Source organism: Dipodomys ordii, unplaced genomic scaffold (genome assembly GCF_000151885.1).
Source record: "Dipodomys ordii isolate 6190 unplaced genomic scaffold, Dord_2.0 Scaffold66, whole genome shotgun sequence".
Taxonomy (NCBI): domain Eukaryota; kingdom Metazoa; phylum Chordata; class Mammalia; order Rodentia; family Heteromyidae; genus Dipodomys; species Dipodomys ordii.
In genome coordinates this window covers 1,695,380-1,707,777 of record NW_012267282.1, presented here as the reverse complement: position 1 = coordinate 1,707,777, position 12,398 = coordinate 1,695,380, and the positions used below count along the sequence as shown (strand labels likewise).

The 12,398-nt window shown below is 47.6% G+C and overlaps 1 protein-coding gene across 1 annotated transcript in view; it reads left to right on the top strand.

Annotated features, from left to right (window-relative positions):
• The first annotated feature begins 2,744 nt into the window (after nucleotides 1–2,744).
• Glt1d1 (glycosyltransferase 1 domain containing 1) overlaps nucleotides 2,745–12,398 on the top strand; it is a 54,836-nt gene continuing 45,182 nt past the window's right edge. Inside the window, exons 1-4 of the mRNA XM_013023199.1 lie at nucleotides 2,745–2,819; nucleotides 3,883–4,031; nucleotides 6,143–6,248; nucleotides 10,966–11,017. Coding sequence (XP_012878653.1) covers nucleotides 2,794–2,819; nucleotides 3,883–4,031; nucleotides 6,143–6,248; nucleotides 10,966–11,017 — 333 coding nt within the window. The 5' untranslated portion in view covers nucleotides 2,745–2,793. The remainder of the gene's footprint in view (nucleotides 2,820–3,882; nucleotides 4,032–6,142; nucleotides 6,249–10,965; nucleotides 11,018–12,398) is intronic.

Genomic DNA, 12,398 nt, shown 5'->3' with positions numbered 1-12,398 from the left:
CACGGAGAGGACCAGGGAGACACGTCCCTCCCGGAGGGTTCTCCCAGGGCCCTCGTCAGGAGCCCAGGGACGTCTGTCTCATTCACTCTGTGCTCAGAAGTTGGACAGAGGCACACGGAGGAGGAGGCCTAATTCCAGGTGTGCTGTGTACTGGCATGCACCATGTTGGTATGGTCTGTGTACTGGTACCACTAATTCCAGGGGTACCATGTACTGGTTTGTAGGTACTGGCATGTACTATGTACTGGTACTAGTAAGAAAACATTGCAAGCTGGGCTTTTTTTTTTTTTTGGTCTTGGGGCTTGAACTCTGGGTCTGGGCTGTCCCTGAGCTTCTTTGGTTCAAGGCTAGCACTTTGCCACTTGAGCCACAGCACCACTTCCAGCTGTTTATGAGTAGTTTATTGGAGATAAGAGTCTTAAAGACATTCCTGCCTGGTCTGGCTTCCACCACCATCCTCGGATGTCAGCTTCCTGAGTAGCTAGGATTACAGGTGTGAGCCATCAACACTCAGCAACAAGCTGATTTTCATTTCCCAAAATGAAGACCAGAGTCTCCTTACCCAGTAGAATGGAGTGGGTGAATTAGGTGAGATTGGATTTAAAGAGCAGAAATGGTGCTGAGCACTGGTAGCTCATGCCTGTCATCCTAACTATCCAGGAGGCTGAGATCTGAGGATTATGGTTCAAAGCCAGCTGGGGCAGGAAAGTTTGTGAGACTCTTATCTCCAAAGAACCACCAGAAAACTAGAAATGGCACTGTGGTTCAAGTTGTAGAGTGCTCACCTTGAACTGAAGAGCCCAGGCCCAGATTTCAAGCCCCATGTGACCGACCAAAAAAAAAAAAAAAAGAGCAAAAATGGTTCTATTCTGGAACACCCAAATCTGTCATTGCAACTTGACACCATGCCAGGCAAGGTAGTGGTCTGTCAGTCCAGACACCCAGGAGGCCAAGGCAAAGAGGCCCCTGAGCCCCCGAGTCCAAGGCCTCCCCTTTGCATTTTGAGCAGTGTGTGGTCCATAGAGCTCCTAGGGAACCCAGGACTGAGCTCCCTGGGTGTGGGAGCTCAGGAGGCTGGCTCAGTGCTGGGTGGAAGGGATTAGTCCGAATTTCGGCCACCATCGCCTCCCAGAAGGCAGACTTTGGCTCCTGCAGTGTGTGTTCTGTCCTCTGGGCACTGGGAGCGGGCAGAGCAACAGGAGAACCATAGCCCAGTGGGAGCAAACTAGAGCAAGGAAATCAGGCAGACAGAGAGAGAGGAGGAGCACTTTCCCTTTCTGCTCAGCTAATTTCTTCATTTTCTGATGCTTACTGGGGTTTGAATTCAGGGGCCCACAGTTGCCAGGCAGGTGCTGTACCCCGTTTCCCATCCCTTTTGTGCTTGCATCGTTTTTTCCCTTTGTGGACTTGTGTTTTTGCCTGGGACTGACCTTGTGCTGGGATCCTACTTCCCCTGAATCTGAGACCACAGGTAGGTGCCAGTCCTGGAGCTTGAACTCAGAGTCTAGGCCTAGGATTACAGGCTTGGGCCTGGCATGAGCTGGGTTTAGGATCTCAACCTTCAGTCCTCCACATCACTGCCTCCTGAGTAGCTGGGATTATGGCAGTTTAGCTATTTTTTGCTAGGGAGAAACAAACCACAAGGGAAAGTTTTAAAGTGTTTTGGTGTTTCTTCAGAAAGGTATGTGTCCGCTTTTTGTCTCTGTGACAGAAAACCTAGGAGAAGTCAACTTAAAGCAGCCAAGGTTTCTTTTTATTCCAGGCCTTCAAGTATTCAGTCCATAATCCTTCATTTTTGTGGGAGATGTTTTCATTTCCCCCTTCCCCAAAAAAGGTTTTCTTTAGAAGAATAAAAAAAAGCCATCAGAATTCCTTGGGCATAATAAGTGCTCTGAGAATTTATTAGTAGAGTTGAATTATGACTTGACAGAAGGAATAAAGGCAGAGCAATTTAAAGGTGTTATAAGTCAACTAGACACGAGGGTAAAATTTTGGTCCACAGAGTATTAAGATTAAAATTTTTTTATTTAGAATATTTATGAGATCATAAAGGGAGGTGCTGAAATGCTGTCTAAAATAGGCTTAATGGATGAGAACAGGTCATTACTGTGTATCTCATTATCCATACTAACAGCCTTCTTTGCCGGGCTCTTCCGTATCGATCCTGCAGAACTCATCAATCTCTCAGGAACAGACTCTCTTACGTGGACTCCACACTCTTTTCCATGTGTCACTGCATTTCCCCAGCCTCCTGTTTCTTAGTACTTGATGAAGATGGAACAGCCGTTTTTTTACCTGTGTTCAGAAGTGTGTGGGATCCTTACTTTTTGTGTGATGGAATCTTCAGGCGGAAGTGAGCTGTAGGACTGGGGGCTTCTCTCTTACTGCTTGTCCGGCCGGGGAGCGGGGATGGGGGTCACTGATGGACCATGGCTGAGTCAGCTGCAACCATGCTAGATAGAGCTTGGGGACTGGAGTCCTCCCAAGGCCTTTGTTCCGCCGTGGCCACTACCCCTTGGGTGTGACATCATTTGTGCTGGTCCATTCCTGGTTGGCATCATGTGATCCTAGCAGAGTCTCAGGGTCCAGGACCACAGGGAGGGATGGCTCCCGCTGGCAGGCCCCAGGCCGGCAGAGTGCATGCATGTGCTTTCTGGCCTTGCTTCCTCTAAGAATGTCACCAGCTGTCCATCCCCAGGGCTCTGCCTAGACTGCATGTTCTCAACCACCCAGAAGCCCCTGCTGCAAACACCACTGATGAGCTGTCCTTCGTCTTCATGACTCGCAGCGAAGATGAAGTTTCTACACCTGAGTCCAGGGTGTGCGGTGTGTGTATGGGGGTGCCACTTCCATCCCATCCACATACTGTATGGTTTTATGCACCATTGTCCTTTAATTCAAGCTAGCTAATCCATCGAATGGCCAGCTAAGGATATAACTACTTCATTGCCAACATTTTTCTTAAAAAAGGCTTCGTTAGACTTGAATTTTGTACTATCAAACTGTCTAGATGATTGAAGAGGTTTGCAAGGGTTATCTTAAGCAGACTTGATGATCATTTATTTGCTGATTTTGAAACCAGAGTCCCGAGTGGTTGTGGGACTCTGGCCCTGATAGAAATGATGGGATGGGCTGGGAGCCAGTGGAGGTGTCACAGAGGAAGTTCCGAGCTGTGTGGTTGGAGCAGGAGGAGCTGTGATGTGTGAGGAGAGGCTTGTTAGAGGGCGCTGTGCTGTGGCAGGAGGTGGGGCTGGCACTCTGGGTGGCAGGAGCAGCTGCTGGAGGGGCAGGCCTTGCTGTGTCAGCCTTGGGCATGGATTCTGTGTCAGGGCTGTGCTCAGCTATTTGTTATTTCTGCAGGTAGGGCAGACGGGCTCCGTTCTCATGTTCAGAGGGTCTGGGAACAGCTGTACTCAAGTTTCATCAGGGCAAAGTCCTAGCTCCCCGTGTTTTATTTATTTGCTCATGTAATTACTTAGGCAGTACTCAAGTTTGAACTTACACTTTTGAAGTCCTTTGAAAGAAGTATCAGAGTCCTGAGGAGAAGCTTTAGTCCACCGTCAGTGCTGGGCCGGGAAGGAGCAAGCAGGGAGGTGGAATGGAACGGGAGAATGACGCTTCTGGTGGAGCACGCTCCACTGCAGATGGCAGGATACCAAACCAGCCTCAGCTGGGCTCGGTGCTCGGGCCCTGGTCCCAGACACTGCGCAGGCCTGGGCGGCTGTGTGTGTGTGGCCGTTGTCACCAGTGACAGCCGTCCGTGGGTGAGGCCGACTGCATGGACAGGGTGGCTGGTGGGCAGTGTGTTGGTGGAATTGATTGAGCCCTCGTCTCACCAGCGTTTCTCCGCCCCCTCCCTCCCTTCCTCTGCGAGTGATACAGGGACCACCTAGAGGCTGCGGGACACGTGTGCATTCTGAGAGATGCCTTTGACTTTGAGAGCCCTTCCGACATCGCCGACCTCATCACGGCCGAGAACTTGGACGCAGCGCTGGCTCTCCATCTCTACAGGGGAGGAAGGCTTCTGCAAGGTGAGCCCTTGCTCTTCCAAATGCAGCTGCGATGGCCCGAGCACCCAGACTTGGTGCCCTGATGACCCAGCGCATGGATGGAAGGCAGTCCCTGTCACCATGGATAGATAGCAAAGCTTTTGAAGTAGATGGAGGGTATTTTCCTGAATTTTTCAATGTCTTAAAAAAACTTTCAGTATAGACCTTCCAAAAGTTAAACATAGGACTAGTTTTCAAACGTAAGAATCATTTCTCTTCTACACATTAATTAATGAGGAAATTATGGCGATACTAATGTTGGTGATGTGCTGTTTCCCGGTTCACTTTCTGTGTCTAAATACAGACTTTCCTTGTGTCATAGTCACACCATGTACTGTGCAGGTGCTCCTGCCTTCTGACAGCCACGTGAGATTGGAAGTGGAATTTTCCACTTGTGGCTTCATGCCAGCTCCACGTGTTTGTGACTTTGGACCGTTTCTTGGTTTCACCTTTTTGGATGAGGCAGGCTCAACCCACACTCCACTGCACGAAGCCCCAGGACTGCTTGAAGGCCCTGGCTGGCCTGTCCCAAGCAGGGCTGCAGTCTCTTTGACCATATCCTCCCTTTATCCCCTGCATGGAGCGAGATCTCGAGCACACGTTCCTAGGTTAAGTACGGGAACGGAGGACTGTGCAGGTTTTGTCTTGAGTGTCACCGACAGACTGCCATCTGCACAGGTCCCTGTGGTTCAGGCTGCACTAGCTGATGAGCAGGACCTGTTCCCCTCATTGTGCTGGGATTGCCCTGAGATGAGCTACTCCAATGCACCATCTCCACACATTACCATGATGCTACCTAGTACTGAAGATACTAAGATGCACTTCATTGTTAACTAATTAAGATGTGTTACTCTGTAACTAGTGAAGATAGCACCACACCTAAAATTTGCTACACATTACTGACCAAAGTGCTGCACTATTGCAAAGATCCACCACATTGTTACTGAGGTAGGCTACAGGTTTACCCAGGCACGCTGCATTGTTACTAAGATACTCAACACTGCTGTACTAAGCTACGCTACACCATGACTAATAGGTGCCACATTGTCCCTTGACAATGTAAGGCTGGCCAGGTGTGTTTTTATGAAGCCTTCCCCTCTTCAGTTCAGAATGTGCTTTAGGTCTGAATGTAATAAGGAAGCTGACTGAGTAAGAACAAGTTCAACCTCATGGTCTAGATATGTCTCTATTAGGTAGAAATAAGACCTCTCCTCTCTTCTCCCTCCTCTCTCTGCTCCTCTCCTCTCCCCTCTCTTCCTCTCCCTTCCCCCCCCTTCTCTCCTCCTCCCCTCTTCTCTCCCCCTTTCCAGGCTCTCCTAATCTATCTATGATTTCTCACTCTGTGTGCTGTATATACCTGGAAGACTCTGGCAGGATCTCCTCTCGTATCTGTCTCCTCTTGGCTGACAGATGACATGATAATAAACAGCAGCACTAAATTTGGAGGCCCTTTTTCTGACACAAACCTCCATGAGTGCAAATTAATGAAATAAGTGTGGCTTTGACAGATGATGATTTCCCCCTTGTTAAAAGCAGCAGGGGCTGGGAAGGTGGCTCAGTGGTAGAGCGCTGCGTGAGGCCCTGGGTTTGATTCCTCAGCACCACATACGCAGAAAAAGCTGGAAGTGGCGCTGTGGCTCAAGTGGTAGAGCACTAGCTTTGAGATGAAGAGCTGAGGGACAGCGCCCAGACCCAGAGTTCAGGCCCCAGGACTAACAAAAAAAAAAAAAAAAGTTAAAGCAAATTTAATTGGAAAAATAGTCCTGACAATGGTGGTAGGTGCCTCCTTGATTAATCTCAGCATTAGCTGTTTTCATTTTGCTTTGGTTTTTTAAACAATACTACCTGCTCTACTACTCAGGAGAGTTAGGGTAATATCAGGTTACTTCTGTAATCCCAGCATTCAGAAGGCAGAGGCCAGAGGCCATCCCAGATTACGCTGCGAGACTCCATCTCCAGAAACACCGAGCACTAAGCTCCACGGCACACAGCTGTGGTGTGTTGGGGGCTCCAGCTTTTAACCCTTTGCTTGAGCTAGGCTGGTGAGGAGATTCCAGAGCTCACCTCTGCTCCCAAATGTCATCACTTTGTAGGTCATCACATTCCCTTTGGGATCATCTTCGGAGGGACTGATTTAAATGAAGATGCCAACCAAGGATTAAAAAATGAAGTAATGGGGAAAGTTCTTGAGGAAGCCAGGTAAGACCCGAGTCTTAAATCAAAAGCCAGAGCCATTTGGAAGAGGTGCAAGCAACAGACTTTGAAAGAGTTGTTTGGGAGGTTCATATTTTACCTCATAAAATGGATTTCATTTGACCCAGTTTTATTTTGCTCACTCTTGGTGGGGGTGGGGTATCTCCCAGGGTTAAAGACAAAGTTTGTGGTCTTGTAAGCAAGAACAACACGGGCAAACTCCAGCTTCGTGAGCACACAGGTTAGGACCTGGGGCTCGGGTTCACCAGGTTGCTGTTGTTGGCATGGCCCTGGTCTGCAGAGCTCTCCCAGCTCTGTATCTGCAAGAGGGGTGCTCAGCAAGTACAGAGCCGCTCGCTCACTCCTCTGATGGCATAAGGCTCCCAGCTATCCAGGGACCACAGCTGCCCCGTCACGAGTACTGCCCTGCCTGCAGTGGCTAGTCTCTCTCAGATGCCACTCATCGTTGAGAGCAGCAACCCCTGAGATTGTAGGGCTGCCACGTAAATCCTGCCCCCAGATGCCAGCCGCAGGCAGCACTCTCCAGACACTGCACCGCCCCATGGGCCTCTAGGCCTTGCTGAGCACTGGGTGGGGCGCTTCTAACCCCAGCCCAGAATCCCTTACAGATCTGTGCTCCCTACGGGCTGTGTCAGCCTAGAGCAGACACTGCGGCTGAGTGCCAGGTCATTGGCCTTCACACCGTCTCAGGTGGTCTTTCCTCAGACGGAGGCTCTGGTGAGCCCGAGTCAGCATAATGAGGAAGGCCCCCTCCCCAAGCCCCATCAAGAGAGAGACTGTGAGGAGCCGGCCCGCTGAGTCAGCCTTTCCTAACTCTGTGTCCACCTTCCTCTGCTCAGATACCTTCAGTAGCCGTCACTGTAACCTGGGTCTAGAATTTCCTAAAAGCTGCTAAGATCTTGGAACTAAACTGGTTGCTATCCTGTCTTCAACAAGGTGTACTAAAAAAAAAAAAAAAAAACCAAAAACATACTCATTCAACATTCTGGAGAACATTCGAAGTTTTGGTAGGAAAAATAAAAAGGTCTCCATTTTCTTTGTGTAACAAATTCAACAATAAAAATTGAGAAAATGGTGATAGTAATCCAAATCCTCTACACTTGTGTGGGAAAAGAGGAAATTAGAATGGAATGCAGTAGAGGTGATGTGTGTCAAAATGAAGGACCTGACCAGTGTGTGCGGGGCGTTTGAGCCCGTGGACCATCTCGGCAGGCACTGGCTGAGCAACTTGAACTTTTTCTAGGTGCCCAGGTGTGTTGACTGAACATCCTTTCTTTTTTTTTTTTTCTTGGAGAAAACATTTATTACAGAAGGAAAATTGGAATCTGACACTACTCACTTCTGAAACCAAAAAACAAAATGATGAGTGGCCTAGGTCAGAACAATTTAACATTCTTCCCAGGAGGCTCAATCGAAGTATTCTTCTCATTAAAGTTTATAAAATTGTAGCAACAACAACAACAAAAACTAGCATTTCCAGACACATAGATGTCATTATACACTAGCTACTCAGATGCCCTTGTAGAAGAAGAACCTGGTATGCAACGGATAAAAACAAAGTAATATTGTAGAATGCAACCCTCAGATCCTCAGCCCTCAATTGGAGACCCTCAGATCTCAGCTTCCTGTGTTGCTAGGATTACAGGCATGAGCCATCAGCATCCAGCTTAATGGCCTGGATTATTAACACATTTATCACACCTTATTATTCACAGTAATGGTTTTAATATTGTATGCTTTCTTTGTTGTAATATACAATGTACATGTGTGAAAATTGAATCGGGTCGCTTGAGGGGATGGGGTAGGGCTGAGAGATATAGAGAGTGATAGAAGGGGTTTCATTTATTTAGAAAGAAAAAAAGAGGAAGAAAGAAGGAAGGACATTAAGCTGTAGCTATTTATTTTACTGTAGCTCTTTCTCATTCCTGACGTATATATTTCATATTTGCCTAATGACTCAAAATTCAAATTCAGATGAACTTCTCTACAGTCACATTTACAGCTGTTTAGCCCTAGTAAGACGTCTCAGAACACCGCACTATGGTTTATTGCTAAGAGGTAGGAGGTGTGAACATCCTTTCTTTGAGTCACTGTAAAAAGAGAATAAAACCAGGTGATACATTTCTAGTGCAATAAATCACCAGCCAAATTTCCCACGGCAGGCACTGGCAGGGGCAGGGAGCTCCTCCATCTCGGGGTAACTCCAGGGAGGGAGCTCCAGGTTGTCTTGGGTCATCTATGGTGCTTTCTCATGTAAATGGGTATTGGACTCTGTCACCTGTCAATGCTATGATGACAGGGACATGTCAAGTTTCAGGACCTTCATTCTCTCAGTATTTCCTGAACACAAATACTGTGGAAATACAACATTTCAGAAGTGGAGGCACATGTACTCTGTGTGTGTGTGTGTGTGTGTGTGCACGTGTGCACACTACAATGGACAAAGGCACCTTGGCATTACCTTGGAAGGTTATCCGTCATTTCAACTTTCCTTAGCGTTGTTCTTACATTCTGAAAATTCATTGCCTTTTTAGTCACGTGGTTTGTAATGCACAGTCTCATGGACGGAAAGTAATTCTGTTTACTAGAAACAGCATTGAACGAGTCTGCTTTCTACTGTTTCCATTTGTATTATTCATTGCATTGGTATTAAAACAAGTATTGATTTTTATTTGGAGGTATCGATCGAGGTTAGTAGGCAAGAAAGTTGCATGAATCATAGATTTCTTGTCCAACACAATAGAACACACTTTCTATTAGATAAAGTATTTAATTTGTCTAGCTTTGCAATCAGCTCTTTTTTTTTATTTTTGGTTGGTTGTAGGGCTTGAACTCAGGGCCCTGGATCCTGTCCCTGAGCAGTTTCACGCAAGACTAGCGCTCTATTACTTTGAGCCATAGTACCACTCTGGTTTTCTGGTGGTTAATTGGAGATTAGAGACTCGCAGACTTTCCTCCCCAGGTTGGCTAAACCATGATCCTTAGATCTCAGCCTCCTGAGTAGCTAGGATTACAGGTGTGAGCCATCAGTGCCTTGCTCAGAGTTCCTTTTGTAATCAAATGCATTTAAAAATGAGTGTATTTTTGATAGTTTATAATCTAAACTTTTTCAGTATTTAAGCCTTTTTCTTTACAGTATCATAGTAATCTTCATTGAACATTGGCTTTTCAGCTTGTAAGATAAAATAGTAAGAACTTGGGAATTCTAAAAATGAAAGAGTATCTGAAACTTGTGGGAATTATTTTGTGAAGGACCATGCAAGTATATTTTGGAAAAACTTTATTTTTTATTTTTGGAGGCAGAGACTCAGCATGGAGCTAAGGCCAGCCTTGAATTTGCTATCTTCCTGCCTCAGATTTCTGAGTGCTGGGATTATAGGTGTGTATCACCACCCCTGGCATGGAAAAAATTAAACATGGTTAAACCAATGAACAAAAAAGCTAGTATGAAATGAAGTACCTAAAAGTAGTTGTAGGGAAAACATATAAACACGTTAGGTTGAACTATGTGATTTGCTATTTTGGATTGTATTGTATTTGAATTGTATCAACGATAAGGTTGCAAACATCATGACAAGTGAATAAATCTTTTTATATGGCAGTGTTCAGCCTAAAGTGCAGTATTCATATTCTTATGTTGTTTGTAGGAAATGTATTGTTTTCGTTTGCTTTGAACTCTCAGGAGCTTTGGGCTAGACCCTCAGTGTGTTCTCTCTTCGGGAGAGGTAGAGCGAGGGGCCCAGGGAGGAGTGCGGTGCCCACCAGCGTGGGTAGATCCATGTGCCGGGCAGGAAGATGCTGCCCATGCCGGTCCCTCCGCCCACCCCGAGCCCTCGCCTCGGCGCCCTCTGGGAATGCAGCCTCCCACCTGTCTTCTTCCTTCCTTCCTTGCTTCATCTTTGGCCCTGCAGTAGCAGCGCTGGATGTCCGCTGGCCCCCATGTGGAACAGCAGTGACCGCGAGAGGTGTGACCAGAGGGGAAGCCTGCTCCTCTGTCCTTGCTCTCCAGCTGCTGCTCCGAGGGCTTTTTGCCTTATTCTCTTGTCCTCTGAACTTCTTCATTCTTTTGTTGTCCCCGTTTCCTTGTTCTTTGGGTTTTGGTTTATCAGTGTGCCCTGCCATTGCAAGCTTCCTGGGCTGCAATCCCCTGAGGGATGGCTTTTCCACTCGCCAGTGGCAGTTCGGTAAAGAGGGTGTCTTTGTACAATTCCCAACTGCCATGTTTCTGTATGGATTGCCATCCCGTTTTCTTAGCCAAGCCGTGTGCTGGAGGGACTGCTCTGAGATGTGGGCCAGCGCTCCTGTTGTCCTCAGGCATCTGGTGGATCCCACGCTGCAGCGTGCCCTCTCGCTGGCCAGCCTCGGGGGCCACAGCCGGCCGGTGGCGCTCTCACAGATTAGCCGTGTCCCCACTTCTCCTGGAGTCCTGGTGGTGATTTTATCCCTGATTCTCTGGCCTTAAGTGGAAGGAACAAGAAAACTAGGAAGTTCGGTCCATCATAAAAACAAACACAAGTTCTTTTTCAGGTTGGTAGCGATTTAAGCCTAGCAGGCACGGACCCAGAATCATTTTTGCTGATTGCACCTCCAGTGTAGGGCCTCAGCCCTTCCGCCCCGCATAATTTGTTCCCACGTGGTGTGTTGTACTTCTGCGGATTGAATTCTGGCCTAATTGTCCCTGTCGTCTTTGTTCACTTGCCAGGTTTGCCGTGGCTTTCACCCAGTCCATGAAGGAGAAGGCGCAGGCCCAGTGGGTATGTGCTCACCCAGTGTTCCCTTGTTCGTCCGTCCCTCATGGTGGAAAGGTAGACCTGGGGGCCTGAGGCTCACTCTTGCTAGATGCCACGGGCCTGGTGTGGGCACAGCAGCCTGTATTTCCCATGGGCTGATTTATTGGGGGGGGTAATATACTTTCACAACTTCACTGCCTTGGCTTTTTGGGTGCTATCATTGGATGCCAAGAATAACCCGCAGTCCAGTCTTTTAACATTTTGTGTTTTTTCTTTGAGTTGTCGGAGTGAGAAGAGTTACAAGGTTGTCTTACAAAGTCTGCAGCAAACTCAGAAACCTGAGAGCCACACACTCATGGGTGGCACAGGTGATTTCTTGGGCAGTACTATTTATTCGAAGGGTGTCCAGTGAACATATGGGCAAATGAATTCACTTGTTGTCTTACCTGTTCATGCTGTGCTTGGCAGGTGAAGGGAGCGGGGTGGTAAGGGGGTTCTCAGGGAGTTGGAGAGCCCCCCTTGAGCCCGTGCTGTCGGCAGAAGTAAGGAGAGCCAGGTCAGCATGCTCTGGTGATGCAGGTTTTGAGCAATTAATTTTTGCTCTTCATTATAGAACCATCGGTTTTTGATTGTAGTTTTTTCTTCTACTTTAGTGAGCACCTATTTGGTACAGGTGCAGATGAGTCCATTTTTTCCAGATATAATCAGACCTGAATCAACTTTCAACAATCCCCTATTAAGGAGATTGGTGGAAGTTGCTTCTTATTGCCTTTGTGATGTCAAAAGTGAGACTATATATTTACATGGAGTTTATGTAGGTCAGTGTGATTTTTGAGCACAAATATTCAGTCCGAAACCTGTGTGCTTTCTATCTTCTTTGAAAGAGGTGATTCGGTGAAGGCAAGGTGAGCACACTGCTTCACGTACAACACTTGTACTAGCCAACGGAAACACAGCGCAAGCCACAATGAGTCACAGGCGTAACTAAAAGCTTTCCAGTAGCTGCATAAGGAAATACATGGCAATGAGTGAAATTTACTTCAGTATATCTTTATTAACCCGTCTGCCGTTCACAATGCTGCCGTGGAGTGTAGTTCTGAGAAGGCCTTCCCGTGGACCTCAGCTGTGGCCGCAGTCTACACCCCTATCAAGAGGGACTCAGGACTCAGGGCCTGGCTCCTTCTAGGAAAGAACCCACACTAAAGTCCACCAGAGGGGGCTGGGAAGGTGGCTCAGCAGTAGAGTGCTTGCCTTGCATGGATGAAGCCCTGGGTTCAATTCCTCAGTACCACATAAGCAGATTTAAAAAAAAAAGCCGGAAGTGGCGCTGTGGCTCAAGTGGTAAAGCGCTAGCCTTGAGCTGAAGAGCTAAGGGACAGCGCCCAGGCCCAGAGTTCAGGCCCCA